The 18,441-nt window shown below is 57.4% G+C and overlaps 1 protein-coding gene across 1 annotated transcript in view; it reads left to right on the plus strand.

The window, feature by feature from the left end:
- Positions 1 to 6,169: 6,169 nt before the first annotated feature.
- IMPDH2 (inosine monophosphate dehydrogenase 2) overlaps positions 6,170 to 18,441 on the plus strand; it is a 28,129-nt gene continuing 15,857 nt past the window's right edge. Inside the window, exons 1-5 of the mRNA XM_077822579.1 lie at positions 6,170 to 6,321; positions 10,949 to 10,997; positions 11,343 to 11,444; positions 12,084 to 12,158; positions 12,711 to 12,917. Of these exons, the coding sequence (XP_077678705.1) occupies positions 6,224 to 6,321; positions 10,949 to 10,997; positions 11,343 to 11,444; positions 12,084 to 12,158; positions 12,711 to 12,917 (531 nt within the window). The 5' untranslated portion in view covers positions 6,170 to 6,223. The remainder of the gene's footprint in view (positions 6,322 to 10,948; positions 10,998 to 11,342; positions 11,445 to 12,083; positions 12,159 to 12,710; positions 12,918 to 18,441) is intronic.

The following is an 18,441-nucleotide window of genomic DNA, read 5'->3' on the forward strand; positions in this document are numbered from 1 at the left end:
GCTAACTTGCCTGTTTGTTTACTACTTTGTATTCTAGTATCACTGCTGAGGTTAACGTAAATGTGCCTTGCATTGGAATAGGGCAGCTGTACCACCATCGTCCTTTCCTTTAAAACAAAAAAAGACATTCTCACTTCTGCCACTCTTACAGTAGGCAACATTTACTGTTGGTAGAATGTGTCACGCTTTAAAAACAAAAAATACATGTCTAAATGCTCTTCTGCCTAAGTGCTCAGTAAGACCAGCTGGAACAACTGCTTTGATGTCACTACTCCAAGCCACTTTTGGTTTGTCAGTCAGGACATCAGTGAATTCTGTAAGTCTACATAGAACAGCTTTAGGTGAGAAATGACCAAGAAACTACACACAGATGTGTGAAATCACAGCCAGGAATGTTATGAAACCCAAGGGCCATATTTCTCTTAACAGTTGCCACCCTAAAACAAAAACTGAAAACTTCACATTGCACAACCAGAAACAATATTAACTCCATGGCTGAAGAAAAGGAGTTTAATTTTCCTTCTCTGTCTTGACTTAAATGATACCGTTCTTAGTACTACGTACAGCTAGCACAGAGTGTGCGGCCCCTGTTCAGGAAAATTGGGAATCGCTGAAGGAAAACTGCAGTGATCAACTTCTGCAGTGACTACAGCCTTCAGTTATAAGAGCAGCTTAACAAACCAGTCACTGAGACACCACGCAATACGCAGCATAACAGATGTGCTGCTGCCCTTAAGTGTCAGGTTATTGGAATAAAGCAAACTCCACCACCCCCATGACAGGCTATTGGCTGTGAGAGCCCTGCTGCCAGAACTGCAGAATCCCACCCTGCTGTGCTGTCATCAAAAGAATCCTATCCAGTCCTAACTAGTTTGATGTGGTAGCAGAAGGAGTGGGACTTTTAAAACCCCCCAACGTCTTGAGCTTTCTTGAAAATCTGGCCCCAAGCGTGGCATCCCCTGTTTGATTTAAACTGAATAATATGAAACTTTTTTGTGACTGCATTATTTTTCATAAAGAAACAGTCCAAAAAGGTGCATGACTTAGTTGTATATGTTTTCAAATACCCCGTCCTTCACAGGATCTCCAACAGAACTCTGCAATTTTACAAATCAGCACTGCAACATATGTTTGGGCGAGGGGCAACCATAACGAAATCGATAACCAACCTGAATGGGAGGCGAAGCGGTGAGGTGGAATGGAAGTCTGGTGGTGATTGAGCCATCTCAATGGATTTTATTTTTTTAAATCCAAATGTATCTAGAAATGGGGTCAAAATTTCTTCAGATTCATATAATTGCTATGTCAATAAGCTATTCTTTCTTCAGCTGCTAACTCATGCAGGTCTGAATACCACTTCAGAGGAGGGTGTACAATGGGATAATCTGCCCCCTACATTGGCTCTCATTCTTTTAAATCCTAGAGTATGAAGTTTAATATTCCTTCTAAAACCTATCCTAAGTAGACCTTATTTATATAAACGTCAGTCCCTTTTGGCATCTTCAGCTCTTGACCTCAACAGCTGCCTGTGGCAATAAGTTGGACAGCTTTTCAAACATTGTGTAACTGACACTTCCTTTTACCCAGTTTTTTCCCCACCTTTTCAATTGCATGTGCTCTTTTAAGGAATTCATGAGAGAATTTTCCTAGGCCCTTGATCATCCTCAGTGCTTCTCCGAACACCTGTAATATCCTGTCTGAGATGGGGTGACCAATCCTGCACACACAATCCAGCTGAGGCTGTGCTGTTGATTACATAATGGTGTATTCTCCACCTCATGCCTTAGGCATCCTAAAATCTTTGGTTTTTAGCACAGATGCACAATGAGCTGTGTACTGTGATGTCCAGGTTCTTTTACTGTGCTGATACAGCTTACAGAGGTCTAAGTTAACTGTATGAGTAGTTCGTTTCCCACCTTCACTGTGCATTGCTTTGTAGTTATCTGCATTGACTTTCATTTGCCATCATGTTGCCCATTCACCAAGCTTGTTTAGGACTCACTGTAGTTCCTCACTCTTCTGTCCTAACCTAAATTACTTTGTCATCTGTAAATATTGCTACTTCATTAACCACCCCCTTTCCAGATCATTAAGAACAAATGTTGAACAACATGGAACCTTGAGGCCCTGTGCTGTTAACCTTTTGCCAGGATGAATATTGACCATTTAAACTGTTTTCTGTTTCCTAGCCAGTTTTTGATCCATGACCATAGTTTGCCTCTCACTCCATGACAACTTCATAGTCTCTTGGGTGCAACTTCAGCAAAGGTGTTTTGGAAATCCTAATAAATTATGTAAACTGGTTCTCCCTTAGCCACTACAACATTGCATTCTGAGAGATTACTGAAACATCATTTTCCTTTGCAGAAATGTTGGTTAAATGCTCTCATGATGTTTTGTTCTTCTTTTAATTACATTGCAATGGATTTTTCCAGGCACACATGTAAAGTTCACTAGTCTCTTTCCCAGGATCACTGCTTAAGACTTTTAAAACAAAATAGTGGTACATTTGCTACTCTCTAACCCTCTGGAATAGTTGCCGGTTTTAATGACAGGTTTCAGAGGAGCAGCCGTGTTTAGTCTGTATCCGCAAAAAGAAAAGGAGGACTTGTGGCACCTTAGAGACTAACCAATTTATTTGAGCATAAGCTTTTGTGAACTACAGCTCACTTCATAGGATGCATACTGGGGAAAGTGTGGAAGATCTTTTTATACACACAAAGCATGAAAAAATATCTCCTCCCACCCCACTCTCCTGCTGGTAATAGCTTATCTAAAGTGACCACTCTCTAAGTCATTATGCAAGGTAACCTATTTCCCCTTGTTTTTTCCTACCCCCCCCCCCCCCCCCAGACGTTTTTGTTAAACCCTGGATTTGTGCTGGAAATAGCCCACCTTGATTATCATACACATTGTAAGGAGAGTGGTCACTTTAGATAAGCTATTACCAGCAGGAGAGTGGGGTGGGGGGAGGTATTTTTTCATGCTTTGTGTGTATAAAAAGATCTTCTACACTTTCCACAGTATGCAGCCGATGAAGTGAGCTGTAGCTCACAAAAGCTTATGCTCAAATAAATTGGTTAGTCTCTAAGGGGCCAGAAGTACTCCTTTGGTTTTAATGACACTGCATATATTTTGTTAGCAGTTCAGCTATTTCATACCTAAGTTCCTTCCTAACTCTTGGATATACTGTCTGGGCCTGGTTACCTACTGCATTATCAATTTGCTTCAGCACCTCACCTGAGTCTCTGAGGGCACCTCTTTTCTATTACCAGAGAAGAGCTGGGCCCAGGCAGGGATTTCCCCAACATTTTCCGGCAGTGAAGAGGAAGGTAAGACAATTAAATTCTCAGTGGTGTCCTACTGTCCTCCTCTGTCTACTTGCTCCCATTTTATCTCCAGTGCTTCAATGGACTTAACTATTCTTGGGCACTCTTCCTGTTCTGTTATAGTTACAAAAACAATGAGGAGTCCGGTGGCACCTTAAAGACTAACAGATTTATTTGGGCATAAGCTTTTGTGTGGGCATGAAAGCTTATGCCCCAATAAATCTGTTAAAGGTACCCCTGGACAACTCGTTGGTTTTTGTGAATACAGACTAGCCTAGCTCCTTTCTTTCTAGTTAAAGAATCTCTCATTGGTTTGTTGGGTTTTAAACCCTTAGCTGTTTGAGTTTTAAAATCCGTTTTGGCCCTTGTACTTTCCCCTTGATTGCCTGCTGTAATTTAACCCAGCGTTTCTCAAACGTGGCCACCAGGGGCTTCTCCTTGGGCCGTAGCCTCCGGGGCTGTGATGGCGGGGCCCCCTGTTGCTCCTGGATGCCTCACCTGGGTGCTGGGTTCAGCTGCTGCTCCCAGGCCCAGCCATCTTCTCCCCTGTGGGGGAGCAGCCAGCCTGTGCATTCCCCACCTTCCCATGGGGCTCGGGCTTGGGGCAGGTGGTGGCAGGCTCTGCCTGTGGGACTTTAGGCTCTGGCCTCCCGCTGCCCCCATTGCCATGGGCCAGGGCCGGCTCTATGGTTTTTGCCACCCCAAGCAGTGAAAAAAACCTGCTGCCACGGATGGCAAAAGGGAGGAGCTGCCCCCGACTTGCCACCACGGGAACCCTGCCGCCCCTTCCTGGCGGCTGCCCCGAGCACCTGCTTCTGCCCCCCCCCCCCCCCCCCAGGGCTCCGGGCGCCACGGGTCTGCGCCGGCCCCTGTTCCCAGCAGCCCGACCAGCAAGAGACATGTCTCCGCTGGGGAGGGGCTGGGCCGGGTTTGGGGGTGACTAGGGGACTGGCTGGGGCCATGTCTGGGGAAGGGTCTGAGGCCAGTGACTAGGGCTGCTGGCTGGGGCTTGGGAGTGACAGGGTCGGGTTTGGGGCCAGTGACTAGGGCTGGTGACTGGGGCTGGGTTTGGGGAGTGACTAGGGGAGTGGCTGGGGCCACGTCTGGGGCCAGTGACTAGGGCTGGTGGCTGGGGCCGGGTTTGGGGAGTGACTGGGTTGGGTCTGGGGCCGGGTTGGGGAGTGACTAGGGGAGTGGCTGGGCCGTGGCTGGGGAAGGGTCTGGGGCCAGTGCCTAGGGCTGGTGGCTGGGGCCGGGTTTGGGGAGTGACTGGGTTGGTCTGGGGCCGGATTGGGGAGTGACTAGGGGAGTGGCTGGGGCCGTGGCTGGGGGAAGGGTCTGGGGCCAGTGACTAGGGCTGGTGGCTGGGGCCGGGTTTGGGGAGTGACTGGGTTGGTCTGGGGCCCGGGTTGGGGAGTGACTAGGGGAGTGGCTGGGGAAGGGTCTGGGGCCAGTGACTAGGGCTGGTGGCTGGGGCCGGGTTTGGGGAGTGACTGGGTCGGGTCTGGGGCCGGGTTGGGGAGTGGCTGGGGCCGTGGCTGGGGAAGGGTCTGGGGCCAGTGCCTAGGGCTGGTGGCTGGGGCCGGGTTTGGGGAGTGACTGGGTTGGTCTGGGGCCGGATTGGGGAGTGACTAGGGGAGTGGCTGGGGCCGTGGCTGGGGAAGGGTCTGGGGCCAGTGACTAGGGCTGGTGGCTGGGGCCGGGTTTGGGGAGTGACTGGGTTGGTCTGGGGCCGGGTTGGGGAGTGACTAGGGGAGTGGCTGGGGAAGGGTCTGGGGCCAGTGACTAGGGCTGGTGGCTGGGGCCGGGTCTGGGGCCGGGTTGGGGAGTGGCTGGGGCCGTGGCTGGGGAAGGGTCTGGGGCCAGTGACTAGGGCTGGTGGCTGGGGCCGGGTTTGGGGAGTGACTGGGTCGGGCTGGGGCCGGGTTGGGGAGTGGCTGGGGCCGTGGCTGGGGAAGGGTCTGGGGCCAGTGACTAGGGCTGGTGGCTGGGGCCGGGTTTGGGGAGTGACTGGGTTGGTCTGGGGCCGGGTTGGGGAGTGACTAGGGGAGTGGCTGGGGCCATGTCTGGGGCCAGTGACTAGGGCTGGTGGCTGGGGCCGGGTTTGGGGAGTGACTGGGTCGGGTCTGGGGCCGGGTTGGGGAGTGGCTGGGGCCGTGGCTGGGGAAGGGTCTGGGGCCAGTGACGAGGGCTGGTGGCTGCGGCCGGGTTTGGGGAATGAGTGGGTCGGGTCTGGGGCTGGGTTGGGGGGTGACTAGGGGCCTGGCTGGGGCCGTGGCTGGGGAAGGGTCTGGGGCCAGTGCCTAGGGCTGGTGGCTGGGGCCGGGTTTGGGGAATGAGTGGGTCGGGTCTGGGGCTGGGTTGGGGGGTGACTAGGGGCCTGGCTGGGGCCATGTCTGGGGCCAGTGACGGGGGCTGGTGTCTGGAGCTGGGACTGGGGAGTGACTGGGTCGGGTCGGGGCTGGGGCTGGCGCGGGGGCTGGGGGCCGGGGCCCGGCCCGGTGTGGGGCGGGGCCTGGAACCCGCAGCGGGGCCCGGTGTGGGGCGGGGTCTGGGGCCCTGTGTCGGGCGTGGGGCGTGGGGCGGGGCCTGGAACCCGGGGCGGGGCCCGGTGTGGGGCGGGGTCTCGGCCTGTGTGGGGCGTGGGGCGGGGCCTGGAACCCTCTGTGGGGCCGGGTGTGGGGCGGGGCCTGGGATCGGGGTTTCCTGACGCGCATTCAGGGGTTGGGGAAAGGGAGCGCGCCGGGGGGGGCCGGGGCTGCTGTCCGCGCTCGGCTCCCGTAGGGGGCGTGGCTGGGGGCGGGGCCCGGGCCGCGCGCGGGGTTTATCTCCGGGGCGCGCGGAGGGGGGCGGCTCTTTCTGGGCCACGCGGCGCAGCCGTTCGCGGAGCCGCCATGGCCGATTACCTCATCAGCGGCGGCACCGGCTACGTGCCCGACGACGGGCTGACGGCGCAGCAGCTCCTCAACTGCGGGGACGGGCTGACCTACAAGTGAGCCGGGGGGGGGGGTGGTGTGCCCGTGCCCCCGGGGGGGTGTGTGTGTGCCCGTGCTCCGTGCCCCCGGGGGGGGGGGGTGTGCCCGTGCCCCGTGCCCCCGGGGGGGGGGTGTGCCTGTGCCCGTGCCCCCCGGGGGGGGGGTTTGTGCCTGTGCCCGTGCCCCCCGGGGAGGGGTTTGTGCCTGTGCCCGTGCCCCCCGGGGGGGGGTTTGTGCCCGTGCTCCGTGCCCCCGGGGGGGGGGGGGGTGTGCCTGTGCCCGTGCCCCCGGGGGGGGGGGTGTGCCCGTGCCCCCCGGGGGGGGTGTGTGCCTGTGCCCGTGCCCCCGGGGGGGGGGGTGTGCCTGTGCCCGTGCCCCCCGGGGGGGGGTTTGTGCCCGTGCCCCGTGCCCCCCGGGGGGGGGTTTGTGCCCGTGCCCCGTGCCCCCGGGGGGGGTTTGTGCCCGTGCCCCGTGCCCCCGGGGGGGGGTGTGTGTGCCCGTGCCCCGTGCCCCCCGGGGGGGGGGTTTGTGCCTGTGCCCGTGCCCCCCGGGGGGGGGTTTGTGCCTGTGCCCGTGCCCCCCGGGGGGGGTGTGTGTGCCCGTGCCCCGTGCCCCCGGGGGGGGGGTGTGCCTGTGCCCCGTGCCCCCGGGGGGGGGTGTGCCTGTGCCCGTGCCCCCCGGGGGGGGGGGTGTGCCCGTGCCCCCCGGGGGGGGGGGTGTGCCCGTGCCCCCGGGGGGGGGGGTGTGCCTGTGCCCGTGCCCCCCGGGGGGGGGGTGTGCCCGTGCCCCCGGGGGAGGGGGTGTGCCTGTGCCCGTGCCCCCCGGAGGGGGGTGGTGTGCGCCCGTGCCCCGTGCCCCCGGGGGGGGTGGTGTGCCCCCGTGCCCCCGGGGGGGTGGGTGTGCCCGTGCCCTGGGGGGGATGGTGCGCCCGTGCCCCGTGCCCCCGGGGGGGGGTGGGTGTGCCCGTGCCCTGGGGGGGGATGGTGCGCCCGTGCCCCCGGGGGGGGGTGTGCCCCGCCCGTGCCCTCCGGGGGGGGGTGTGCCCCGCCCGTGCCCTCCGGGGGGGGGGTGTGCCCCGTGCCCCCGGGGGGGGTGTGTGCCCCGTGCCCCCGGGGGGGGGGTGTGCCCCCGTGCCCCCGGGGGGGGGTGGTGTGCCCGTGCCCCGTGCCCCCCCGGGGGGGGTGGTGTGCCCGTGCCCCGTGCCCCCCGGGGGGGGGGTTTGTGCCTGTGCCCGTGCCCCCCGGGGGGGGGTTTGTGCCTGTGCCCGTGCCCCCCGGGGGGGGGTTTGTGCCTGTGCCCGTGCCCCCCAGGGGGGGGTGTGTGTGCCCGTGCTCCGTGCCCCCGGGGGGGTGTGTGTGTGCCCGTGCTCCGTGCCCCCGGGGGGGGGTGTGCCCGTGCCCCGTGCCCCCGGGGGGGGGGTGTGTGCCTGTGCCCGTGCCCCCCGGGGGGGGGTTTGTGCCTGTGCCCGTGCCCCCCGGGGGGGGGTTTGTGCCCGTGCTCCGTGCCCCCCGGGGGGGGGGGTGTGCCTGTGCCCGTGCCCCCGGGGGGGGGGTGTGCCTGTGCCCGTGCCCCCGGGGGGGGGGGTGTGCCTGTGCCCGTGCCCCCGGGGGGGGTGTGTGCCTGTGCCCGTGCCCCCCGGGGGGGGGTTTGTGCCTGTGCCCGTGCCCCCCGGGGGGGGTTTGTGCCCGTGCCCCGTGCCCCCCGGGGGGGGGGTTTGTGCCTGTGCCCGTGCCCCCCGGGGGGGGTTTGTGCCCGTGCCCCGTGCCCCCCGGGGGGGGTTTGTGCCCGTGCCCCGTGCCCCCCGGGGGGGGGGTTTGTGGCCCGTGCCCCGTGCCCCCCGGGGGGGGGTTTGTGCCTGTGCCCGTGCCCCCCCGGGGGGGGGTTTGTGCCTGTGCCCGTGCCCCCCGGGGGGTGTGTGTGTGCCCGTGCCCCGTGCCCCCCGGGGGGGGGTGTGTGCCCGTGCCCCGTGCCCCCGGGGGGGGGGTGTGTGCCCGTGCCCCGTGCCCCCGGGGGGGGTGTGTGCCCGTGCCCCCGGGGGGGGGTGGGTGTGCCCGTGCCCTGGGGGGGATGGTGCGCCCGTGCCCCCGGGGGGGGGTGTGCCCCGCCCGTGCCCCCGGGGGGGGTGTGCCCCGCCCGTGCCCTCCGAGGGGGGGGTGTGCCCCGCCCGTGCCCTCCGAGGGGGGGGTGTGCCCCGCCCGTGCCCCCGGGGGGGGGGTGTGCCCCGCCCGTGCCCTCCGGGGGGGGTGTGCCCCGCCCGTGCCCCCGGGGGGGGTGTGTGCCCCGTGCCCCCGGGGGGGGTGTGTGCCCCGTGCCCCCGGGGGGGGGTGGTGTGCCCCCGTGCCCCCGGGGGGGGTGGTGTGCCCGTGCCCCGTGCCCCCCGGGGGGGGGTTTGTGCCTGTGCCCGTGCCCCCCGGGGGGGGGTTTGTGCCTGTGCCCGTGCCCCCCGGGGGGGGTGTGTGTGCCCGTGCTCCGTGCCCCCGGGGGGGGTGTGTGTGTGCCCGTGCTCCGTGCCCCCGGGGGGGGGTGTGCCCGTGCCCCGTGCCCCCGGGGGGGGGTGTGCCTGTGCCCGTGCCCCCCGGGGGGGGGTTTGTGCCTGTGCCCGTGCCCCCCGGGGGGGGGTTTGTGCCCGTGCTCCGTGCCCCCCGGGGGGGGGGTGTGCCCGTGCTCCGTGCCCCCGGGGGGGGGGTGTGTGCCTGTGCCCGTGCCCCCCGGGGGGGGGTGTGTGCCTGTGCCCGTGCCCCCCGGGGGGGGGTTTGTGCCCGTGCCCCCGGGGGGGGTTTGTGCCCGTGCCCCGTGCCCCCGGGGGGGGTTTGTGCCCGTGCCCCGTGCCCCCGGGGGGTGTGTGTGTGCCCGTGCCCCCCGGGGGGGGTTTGTGCCTGTGCCCGTGCCCCCCGGGGGGGGGTTTGTGCCTGTGCCCGTGCCCCCCGGGGGGGGGTGTGTGCCCGTGCCCCGTGCCCCCGGGGGGGGTGTGTGCCTGTGCCCGTGCCCCCGGGGGGGGGGGTGTGCCTGTGCCCGTGCCCCCCAGGGGGGGTGTGTGTGCCCGTGCCCCGTGCCCCCGGGGGGGGTGTGTGCCCGTGCCCCGTGCCCCCGGGGGGGGTTTGTGCCCGTGCCCCGTGCCCCCGGGGGGGGGTGTGTGCCCGTGCCCCCGGGGGGGGGGTGTGCCTGTGCCCGTGCCCCCCGGGGGGGGGTGTGCCCGTGCCCCCGGGGTGGGGTGTGCCTGTGCCCGTGCCCCCCGGGGGGGGGTGTGCCCGTGCCCCCGGGGGAGGGGGTGTGCCTGTGCCCCGTGCCCCCCGGAGGGGGGTGGTGTGCGCCCGTGCCCCGTGCCCCCGGGGGGGGTGGTGTGCCCCCGTGCCCCCGGGGGGTGGGTGTGCCCGTGCCCTGGGGGGGATGGTGCGCCCGTGCCCCGTGCCCCCGGGGGGGGGTGCCCCGCCCGTGCCCCCGGGGGGTGTGCCCCGCCCGTGCCCCCGGGGGGGGTGTGTGCCCCGTGCCCCCGGGGGGGGGGTGGTGTGCCCGTGCCCCCGGGGGGGGGGGTGTGCCCGTGCCCCCGGGGGGGGGGTGTGCCCGTGCCCTGGGGGGGATGGTGCGCCCGTGCCCCGTGCCCCCGGGGGGGGGTGCCCCGCCCGTGCCCCCGGGGGGTGTGCCCCGCCCGTGCCCCCGGGGGGGGTGTGTGCCCCGTGCCCCCGGGGGGGGGTGGTGTGCCCGTGCCCCCGGGGGGGGGGGTGTGCCCGTGCCCCCGGGGGGGGGGTGTGCCCGTGCCCCCCGGGGGGGGGGTGTACCCCGTGCCCCCGGGGGGGGGGTGTGCCCGTGTGCCGGGGCTGCTGTGCGGGCTTTGGCGCGTTCCCCCCGTACGGCGGGTTCCGGGTTCCAGCCCGGTGGCTCGGGCTCGCCCTGGAGCCTGCCTCTAGGCCCGGGTTTGCGTGGGGGGGGCTGGGGTCCCTGGGAGGTGCGGCCCGGGTGTGCCCCGCCTGTCGGGCGGTGGTTGCAGCGCCCCCCGGCAGACGCAGGCTGCGTTATCCCGCTCGCGCGGTGCCGAGGTCCGGCGGGCGGCCCAGACTGTCACCATGCTGGGCCTGTGCCCGGGGCGACCTAGACTGTCACCATGCTGGGCCTGTGCCCGGGGCGACCTACGTGAGACTAGCCCCAGCCAGTGACCCTGTCCCTGTGTCGCATCCTCGTTTACACTGCGGGCACCGCACCCAGAGCTTCCGCAGGCCCCTCGCCTGCGCCCAAGGACTTTGGCTTTTGTCTGGCTCTCAAGAAGCCCATCGGTGAGGGAAGCTGCCTAGTGTCCGAGCGTTTCTGAGCCTCCATCCCCAGACGCCGAGACAGGAACTTCTGATTGCAGGGGGTGGTTTGTGTGACTCGGGGCATGGCCACACTGGCGCTTCACAGCGCTGCAACTTTCTCGCTCAGGGTGTGAAAAAACACCCCCCTGAGCGCAGCAATTTCAGCGCTGTAAAGCTCCCCTGTGCTGGGAGCTGCACCCCTCCTGGAGGTGGGTTTTTAGAGCGCTGGGGGAGCTCTCTCCCAGCGCTGAGCCGTGACAACGCAAGCCATGTTAAAGCGCTGCCAATGTAGTGTCTGGGGGCAGTTTCACTGAAATGCAGTTGATTTCAGTTTTTCTCTTTCCTTTCCCTCTTCTAGTGACTTCCTTATTCTTCCTGGCTATATTGACTTCACTGCAGACCAAGTGGTGAGTATAAAAGTGAAGTTTGCATTATCTGGAATTAATGACTACAAGCTGGCACTCCCTGACCCCAATTCTTTGCTAACAGGCTCTTCTTGTGTCTGCTTAAGGGGCCATTGTAGAAGGAGAAAACTATTTTTATTTTTAATATCTTGGCTGCCCTTGGAGCTAAACTCTTGGAGAAATTGGTGCCCCTTTGAAGATCATGGGAACTAAGAAAAGCACTTGTAAAGCAGCGGTGTGTGGCATATGAAGCAAAAATCCATGCTGGTTTCCCTGGTTTACAGGCCCAGGTAGAGTTGCTTTGGGATGAACTTGCATATCACCACAACAAACCTTTCCTTCTTTTAGGACCTGACTTCAGCTTTGACCAAAAAGATAACCTTAAAGACTCCCTTGGTTTCCTCTCCTATGGACACTGTGACAGAGGCCAGCATGGCCATTGCAATGGCGGTGAGTGCCCATGGACAAGAGCATTAGAAGGTGGGAGAAGTGAATCTTGTGAACTGAAGAATAACTTTTTAATACAGATTCCCAAGAGTGATGACATCATTGGTGTTAAACTTGGTTTAAAATGGACAGTTTAAAATAATGTGCTTCAGTGTTAAACAAGCTGTCCTGAACTAGGCTCACTATTGCCAGCTGCTGTTTTTTCAGATCTCCTTAAGCTGGTGTTGCTGTTAGTGGGTTGGATCTTATTTCTCTGTATCCTATTGGAGCTTTATCACGGTATTCCCTTAACAGTCTAGCCTCTCAGTTGCTGTATTCCTATTCCGAACTCTGTAAGGAAAAACAAACGGTTTGATGTTAAATCATCTTAAAAGGAAATTGGAGCATGTTTCTGGCCTGAATATACTCCTTACATTGGTATCCCATAAGTAGCCAGGGGGGTGGCAGGCAAGTCATGTCTTTTGGATAAGGAAATCCTGGCATTTATACTATTCAGATTCTGTCTCTGAGCTCCCCATTAGCAGTGCAGTTTGCTCTGCTACAGTAGTAGTCTGCCGTCTGTACTTGGTTGTTGAATTCACCAAATAAAGTTGAGGGACCCTATTGTTGCAGTGACTTACTGCTGCCTCTGTGTGTTCTCAGCTCACAGGTGGGATTGGATTCATCCATCATAACTGCACACCGGAATTCCAGGCCAATGAAGTACGGAAAGTTAAGGTAAAGAACAGCTGAAGCAGGAAACCGGGAGCTGCAGCAACTGGGCAAGTCACTAAATGTGCAAAGGGGTCTGGCTCCAGTTTGAGAACCATGAAGTAGGCTTCAGCAAAGGAGAACTGACAGGCAGTATTTCCGCTTGTACTCTAGTCTCTTAGAGCAGTGGCACTGGTCAGTGCAGGTGGACACATCAGCTCTTCTGTCTTGCCATATCCCACAAGAGCTAGGGACACGAGAACCTGCTTACTGAGTGTGGGGGAATGTTGGCCAGGATGCTGGGGTTAAACTCCACCTGCCTATTTTGAAAAGTGTTAATGAATTTATCCCCACAGATGGGCAGAAAGGAGCTTGACTTGTTTGATGCAGCATCCTTGCTATTGCAGTCACTAACTCCAAATGCATATGTGCCACGGACTCCAGTGATATGCTCTGCCAGCTTGGGGAGGGTGACAGACCTTCACAGCTCTCTTACCATGAGGAATGCTAAATGCCCGTCACATTACAGCTCAGTCTATCCATGTTGTTTACTTTGCTCTCTGAATGTGCTTGTTTCAGAAATATGAACAGGGATTTATCACCGATCCAGTGGTGCTGAGCCCCAAGGACAAAGTGAGAGATGTGTTTGAAGCAAAAGCCCGTCATGGATTCTGTGGCATTCCTATCACAGACAATGGAAAGATGGGGACTAAGCTGGTGGGGATCATCTCATCCCGAGACATTGACTTCCTGAAAGAGGAGGAGCACGACTTGCCCCTCAGTGAGGTTTGTTTGTTGAGGTCCTGCACTCCTGGTGGGAGAGGGAGGGTTATGTTAGGAAGTGCTACTGCGTGTGGTGATGACGAAGACTCAGTGCTTGAATGAGGTTTGTGAACCAGCCCAGCAGGGACAGGGACCTGGCTCTTTGTTTTATTCCAGGTTTAAATTAGTCTTTCTGTTGCTTATTGCTCTGTGCCTATTACTAGCGTGTTCCAATGACTGCTGGCTCGGGTTTACCATTTGGCACAATCTGGCCATGATCCTTTTTGCTTCCTACAGCAGACATCAGGGTTGCAGGAATGTGGGGGGCCATGGGGCCTTGCATGGCCTTCTCACTGTTTGCCACAGGCCCGGCCCCTTCTATTCCCCCATGAGACCCCGTCGCCGGGCCGGAAGCTGGAGCCAGGACCAGGTGAGAGTGGCCCAGACAGCTGTGGGGAGCTGCGGACCCTTCACCTGCCTGGGATAGGGGGGCCTGAGAGCCTCTGGGGAAGGGGCAGGACCTCATCCATCTGTCCCCCATACTTCTAGGAAGAATCCGTCGCCCCGGCAGACATTCACTATTGGCTGTAGCCATCATGTCTCTTCTGGTTCTGTATTGGCTACTGCTGCTCTTCTGTAGTGACCTGGCCGTTGGAAAGGTGACATCATTGTTTGAATGCACAGGCCAAAGCCTCCAAGCTCCTATTCACTGAATAGTGCTTTCAGGCTCCTGGTATAATCCCTTTGGCTGGGACTTGCACCATGCAGAATAACTCCTGGGCTCAGTAAAGACATGCTTAGCATTTACACAGTGCTTCATAGAATATCAGGGTTGGAAGGGACCTCAGGAGGTCATCTAGTCCAACCCCCTGCTCAAAGCAGGACCCATCCCCAACTAAATCATCCCAGCCAGGGCTTTGTCAAGCCTGACCTTAAAAATATCTAAGGAAGGAGATTCCACCACCTCCCTAGGTAACGCATTCCAGTGTTTCACCACCCTCCTAGTGAAAAAGTTTTTCCTAATATCCAACCTAAATCTCCCCCACTGCGACTTGAGACTATTACTCCTTGTTCTGTCATCCGCTACCACTGAGAATAGTCTAGATCCATCCTCTTTGGAACCCCCTTTCAGGTAGTTGAAAGCAGCTATCAAATCCCCCCTCATTCTTCTCTTCCATAGACTAAACATCCCCAGTTCCCTCAGCCTCTCCTCATAAGTCATGTGTTCCAGTCCCCTAATCATTTTTGTTGCCCTCCACTGGACTCTTTCCAGTTTTTCCACATCCTTCTTGTAGTGTGGGGCCCAAAACTGGACACAGTACTCCAGATGAGGCCTCACAAGTGTCAAATAGTGGGGAACGATCATGTCCCTCGATCTGCTGGCAATGCCCCTACTTATACATCCCAAAATATCATTGGCCTTCTTGGCAACAAGGGCACACTGTTGACTCATATCCAGCTTCTTGTCCACTGTCACCCCTAGGTCCTTTTCTGCAGAACTGCTACCGAGCCATTCGGTCCCTAGTCTGTAGCGGTGCATTGGATTCTTCTGTCCTAAGTGCAGGACTTTGCACTTGTCCTTGTTGAACCTCATCAGATTTCTTTTGGCCCAATCCTCCAATTTGTCTAAATCCCTCTGTATCCTATCCCTACCCTCCAGCATATCTACCTGTCCTCCCAGTTTAGTGTCATCTGCAAACTTGCTGAGAGTGCAATCCACCCCATCCTCCAGATCATTTATGAAGATATTGAACAAAACCGGCCCCAGGACCGACCCTTGGGGCACTCCACTTGGCTGCCAACTAGACATGGAGCCATTGATCACTACCCGTTGAGCCCAACAATCTAGCCAGCTTTCTATCCACCTTACAGTCCATTCATCCAGCCCATACTTCTTTAACTTGCTGGCAAGAATACTGTGGGAGACCGTGTCCAAAGCTTTGCTAAAGTCAAGGAACAACACGTCCACTGCTTTCCCTTGATCCACAGAACCAGTTATCTCGTCATAGAAGGCAATTAGATTAGTCAGGCATGACTTGCCTTTGGTGAATCCATGCTGTCTGTTCCTGATCATTTTCCTCTCCTCTAAGTGCTTCAGAATTGATTCCTTGAGGATCTGCTCCATGATTTTTCCAGGGACTGAGGTGAGGCTGACTGGCCTGTAGTTCCCAGGATCCTCCTTCTTCCCTTTTTTTAAAGATGGGCACTACATTAGCCTTTTTCCAGTCGTCCAGGACTTCCCCCCGATCGCCATGAGTTTTCAAAGATAATGGCCAATGGCTCTGCAATCACATCCACCAACTCCTTTAGCAGTCTCGGATGCATCGCATCCAGCCCCATGGACTTGTGCTCATCCAGCTTTTCTAAATAGTCCCAAACCCCTTCTTTCTCCACAGATGGCTGGTCACCTCCTCCCCATGCTTGCTGCCCAGTGCAGTAGTCTGGGAGCTGACCTTGTTTGTGAAGACAGAGTCAAAAAAAGCATTGAGTACATTAGCTTTTTCCACATCCTCTGTCACTAGGTTGCCTCCCCCATTCAGTAAGGGGCCCACACTTTCCTTGACTTTCTTCTTGTTGCTAACATACCTGAAGAAACCCTTCTTGTTACTCTTAACATCTCTTGCTAGCTGCAGCTCCAGGTGTGATTTGGCCTTCCTGATTTCACTCCTGCATGCCTGAGCAATATTTTTATACTCTTTCCTGGTCATTTGTCCAATCTTCCACTTCTTGTAAGCTTCTTTTTTGTGTTTAAGATCAGCAAGGATTTCACTGTGAAGCCAAGCTGGTCGCCTGCCATATTTACTGTTCTTTCTACATATCAGGATGGTTTGTCCCTGTAACCTCAATAAGGATTCTTTAAAATACAGCAAGCTCTCCTGGACTCCTTTCCCCCTCATGTTATTCTCCCAGGGGATCCTGCCCATCAGTTCCCTGAGGGAGTCAAAGTCTGCTTTTCTGAAGTCCAGGGTCCGTATTCTGCTGCTCTCCTTTCTTCCCTGTGTCAGGATCCTGAACTTGACCATCTCATGGTCACTGCCTCCCAGGTTCCCATCCACTTCAGCTTCCCCTACTAATTCTTCCTGGTTTGTGAGCAGCAGGTCAAGAAGAGCTCTGCCCCTAGTTGGTTCCTCCAGCACTTGCACCAGGAAATTGTCCCCTACATTTTCCAAAAACTTCCTGGATTGTCTGAGCGCTGCTGTATTGCTCTCCCAGCAGATATCAGGGTGATTGAAGTCTCCCATGAGAACCAGGGCCTGCGATCTAGTAACTTCCGTGAGTTGCCGGAAGAAAGCCTCGTCCACCTCATGCCCCTGGTCCGGTGGTCTATAGCATACTCCCACCACGACATCACCCTTGTTGCTCATGCTTCTAAACTTAATCCAGAGACACTCAGGTTTTTCTGCAGTTTCATACCGGAGCTCTGAGCAGTCATACTGCTCCCTTACATACAATGCTACTCCCCCACCTTTTCTGCCCTGCCTGTCCTTCCTGAACAGTTTATAACCATCCATGACAGTACTCCAGCCATGTGAGTTATCCCACCAAGTCTCTGTTATTTGCTTCATTAACAAACTTTCCTTTTCACAGTAACCTTTTCTCCCTCTTGCTCCCTCACATCAGCCTGCAGTGTGCACTCTGCTGTGTAAGCCTTCTGGTGCTAATTCTGTTGTTACTGGTACTGCAGTAGCTCTGTAATTGTAGCTCTTCGGTGTCATCAGATATAAGCATAGTTTTTAGTGCTTCTCGGCCAGTGCTTCCCTCCTGACTTAGGTCAGCATGAGCTAAAGATAGACCCAGCTTGACATTACACTTCTGTCCCAACTCCATTTTCAGTCTCCTGTTACTAGCCAGAGACGCTGACAGTGTCACTTCAGGACTGGTACCAAAGAGGCTTGTGTTTCTTCAGAGATGCTGAACTATTCAGAATATCAAACGGTTGTAATGGGTCAGACCAATGGTCCCTCTAGAACAGCACTCTGTCTCTGACATTGGCCAGTCGAGATTGTCGCCATATCTCCTGCTTAGGCCTGGGCCACACTAGGTGGGGGGATTCAAACTAAGATATGCAACTTCCGCTACGCTATTCGTGTAGCTGAAGTCTAAGTATCTTAGTTCGAGTTACCTAGCCGTCCTCATAGTGGCGAGTCGACCGCGGCGGCTCCCCCGTTGACTCCACCTTGGCAGGAGGAGTAAGCGGAGTACCGGTGTCGATTCGGGGATCCATCGATCACTACAAGCTGGCGGGTAGTGAAGACGTACCTTTAGCATCTACACTGCAGAACTGAAAGCCCCTTTCCTATTCTTGTTTGAAACATTGAATCCTATGTATGCAAGAGCGTTTATTTCCCTAGTGTTTTGGCCTCTCTGTAACAGCCCTGGTTCTCATCCCACTTATGATTCAGCTCTAACGTCCTGCTCATTGCTCTCATAGGCTCTCTTCAAGTAATCAGTGTTGGGTGCTATTCCTCCTTCTCCTCCCCTTTCTGGAATTCCTTTCTGTGCAATCTGAGACCGAACAAACCAGCCCCCTGCACCCCAGTTTTGGGTGAGATGTTACTCCCCTGAACTCGGTGAGAAGAGAGCTGTCTGTCTTCAATATGTACCTTATGAGCCCTGTACAGATGCACACTGGTGCTGGTTTGTCAGAGTGGACACAGGCAGGCATGTTCATTTAGATTATGGCTGTCAAGCGATTAAAAAATTAATTGCGATTAATCGCGCTGTTAAATGGTATTCTGTTGTTTTAAATATTTTTGGATGTTTACCACATTTTCAGATATATTGATTTCAATTACAACACAGAATACAAAGTGCACAGTGCTCACTTTCTATTTATTTTCTATTACAAATATTTGCACTATAAACAAAAGAAATAGTATTTTTCAATTCACCTAGTACAAGTACTGTAGTGCAATCTCTTTATCGTGAAAGTTGAACGTACAAATGTAGAATTATGTACAAAAAACCTGCCTTCAAAAATAAAACAATGTAAAACTTTAGCGCCTACAAGTCCACTCAGTCCTACTTTTTAGTCAGCCAATCGCGCAGACAAACAAGGTTGGTTACAATTTGCAGGAGATAATGCTGCCTGCTTCTTGTTTACAGTGTCACCTGAAAGTGAGAACAGGCATTCGCATGGCACTTTTGTAGCCGGCATTGCAAGGTATTTACATGCCAGATATGCTAAACATTCGTATGCCCCTTCATGCTTTGGCCACCATTCCAGAGGACATGTGTCCATGCTGATGATGGGTTCTACTTGATAACGATCCAAAGCAGTGCGGACCAACACATGTTCATTTTCATCATCTGAGTCAGATGCCACCAGCAGAAGGTTGGTCTTCTTTTTTGGTGGTTTGAGTTCTGTAGTTTCCGCATCAGAGCGTTGCTCTTTTAAGACTTCTAAAAGCATGCTCTACACCTCATCCCTCTTAGATTTTGGAAGGCACTTCAGTTTCTTAAACCTTGGATCAAGTGCTGTAGCTATTTTTAGAAATCTTACATCGGTACCTTCTTTGTGTTTTGTCAAATCTGCTGTGAAAGTGTT

This window comes from Eretmochelys imbricata, chromosome 7 (genome assembly GCF_965152235.1).
Source record: "Eretmochelys imbricata isolate rEreImb1 chromosome 7, rEreImb1.hap1, whole genome shotgun sequence".
Classification (NCBI taxonomy): domain Eukaryota; kingdom Metazoa; phylum Chordata; order Testudines; family Cheloniidae; genus Eretmochelys; species Eretmochelys imbricata.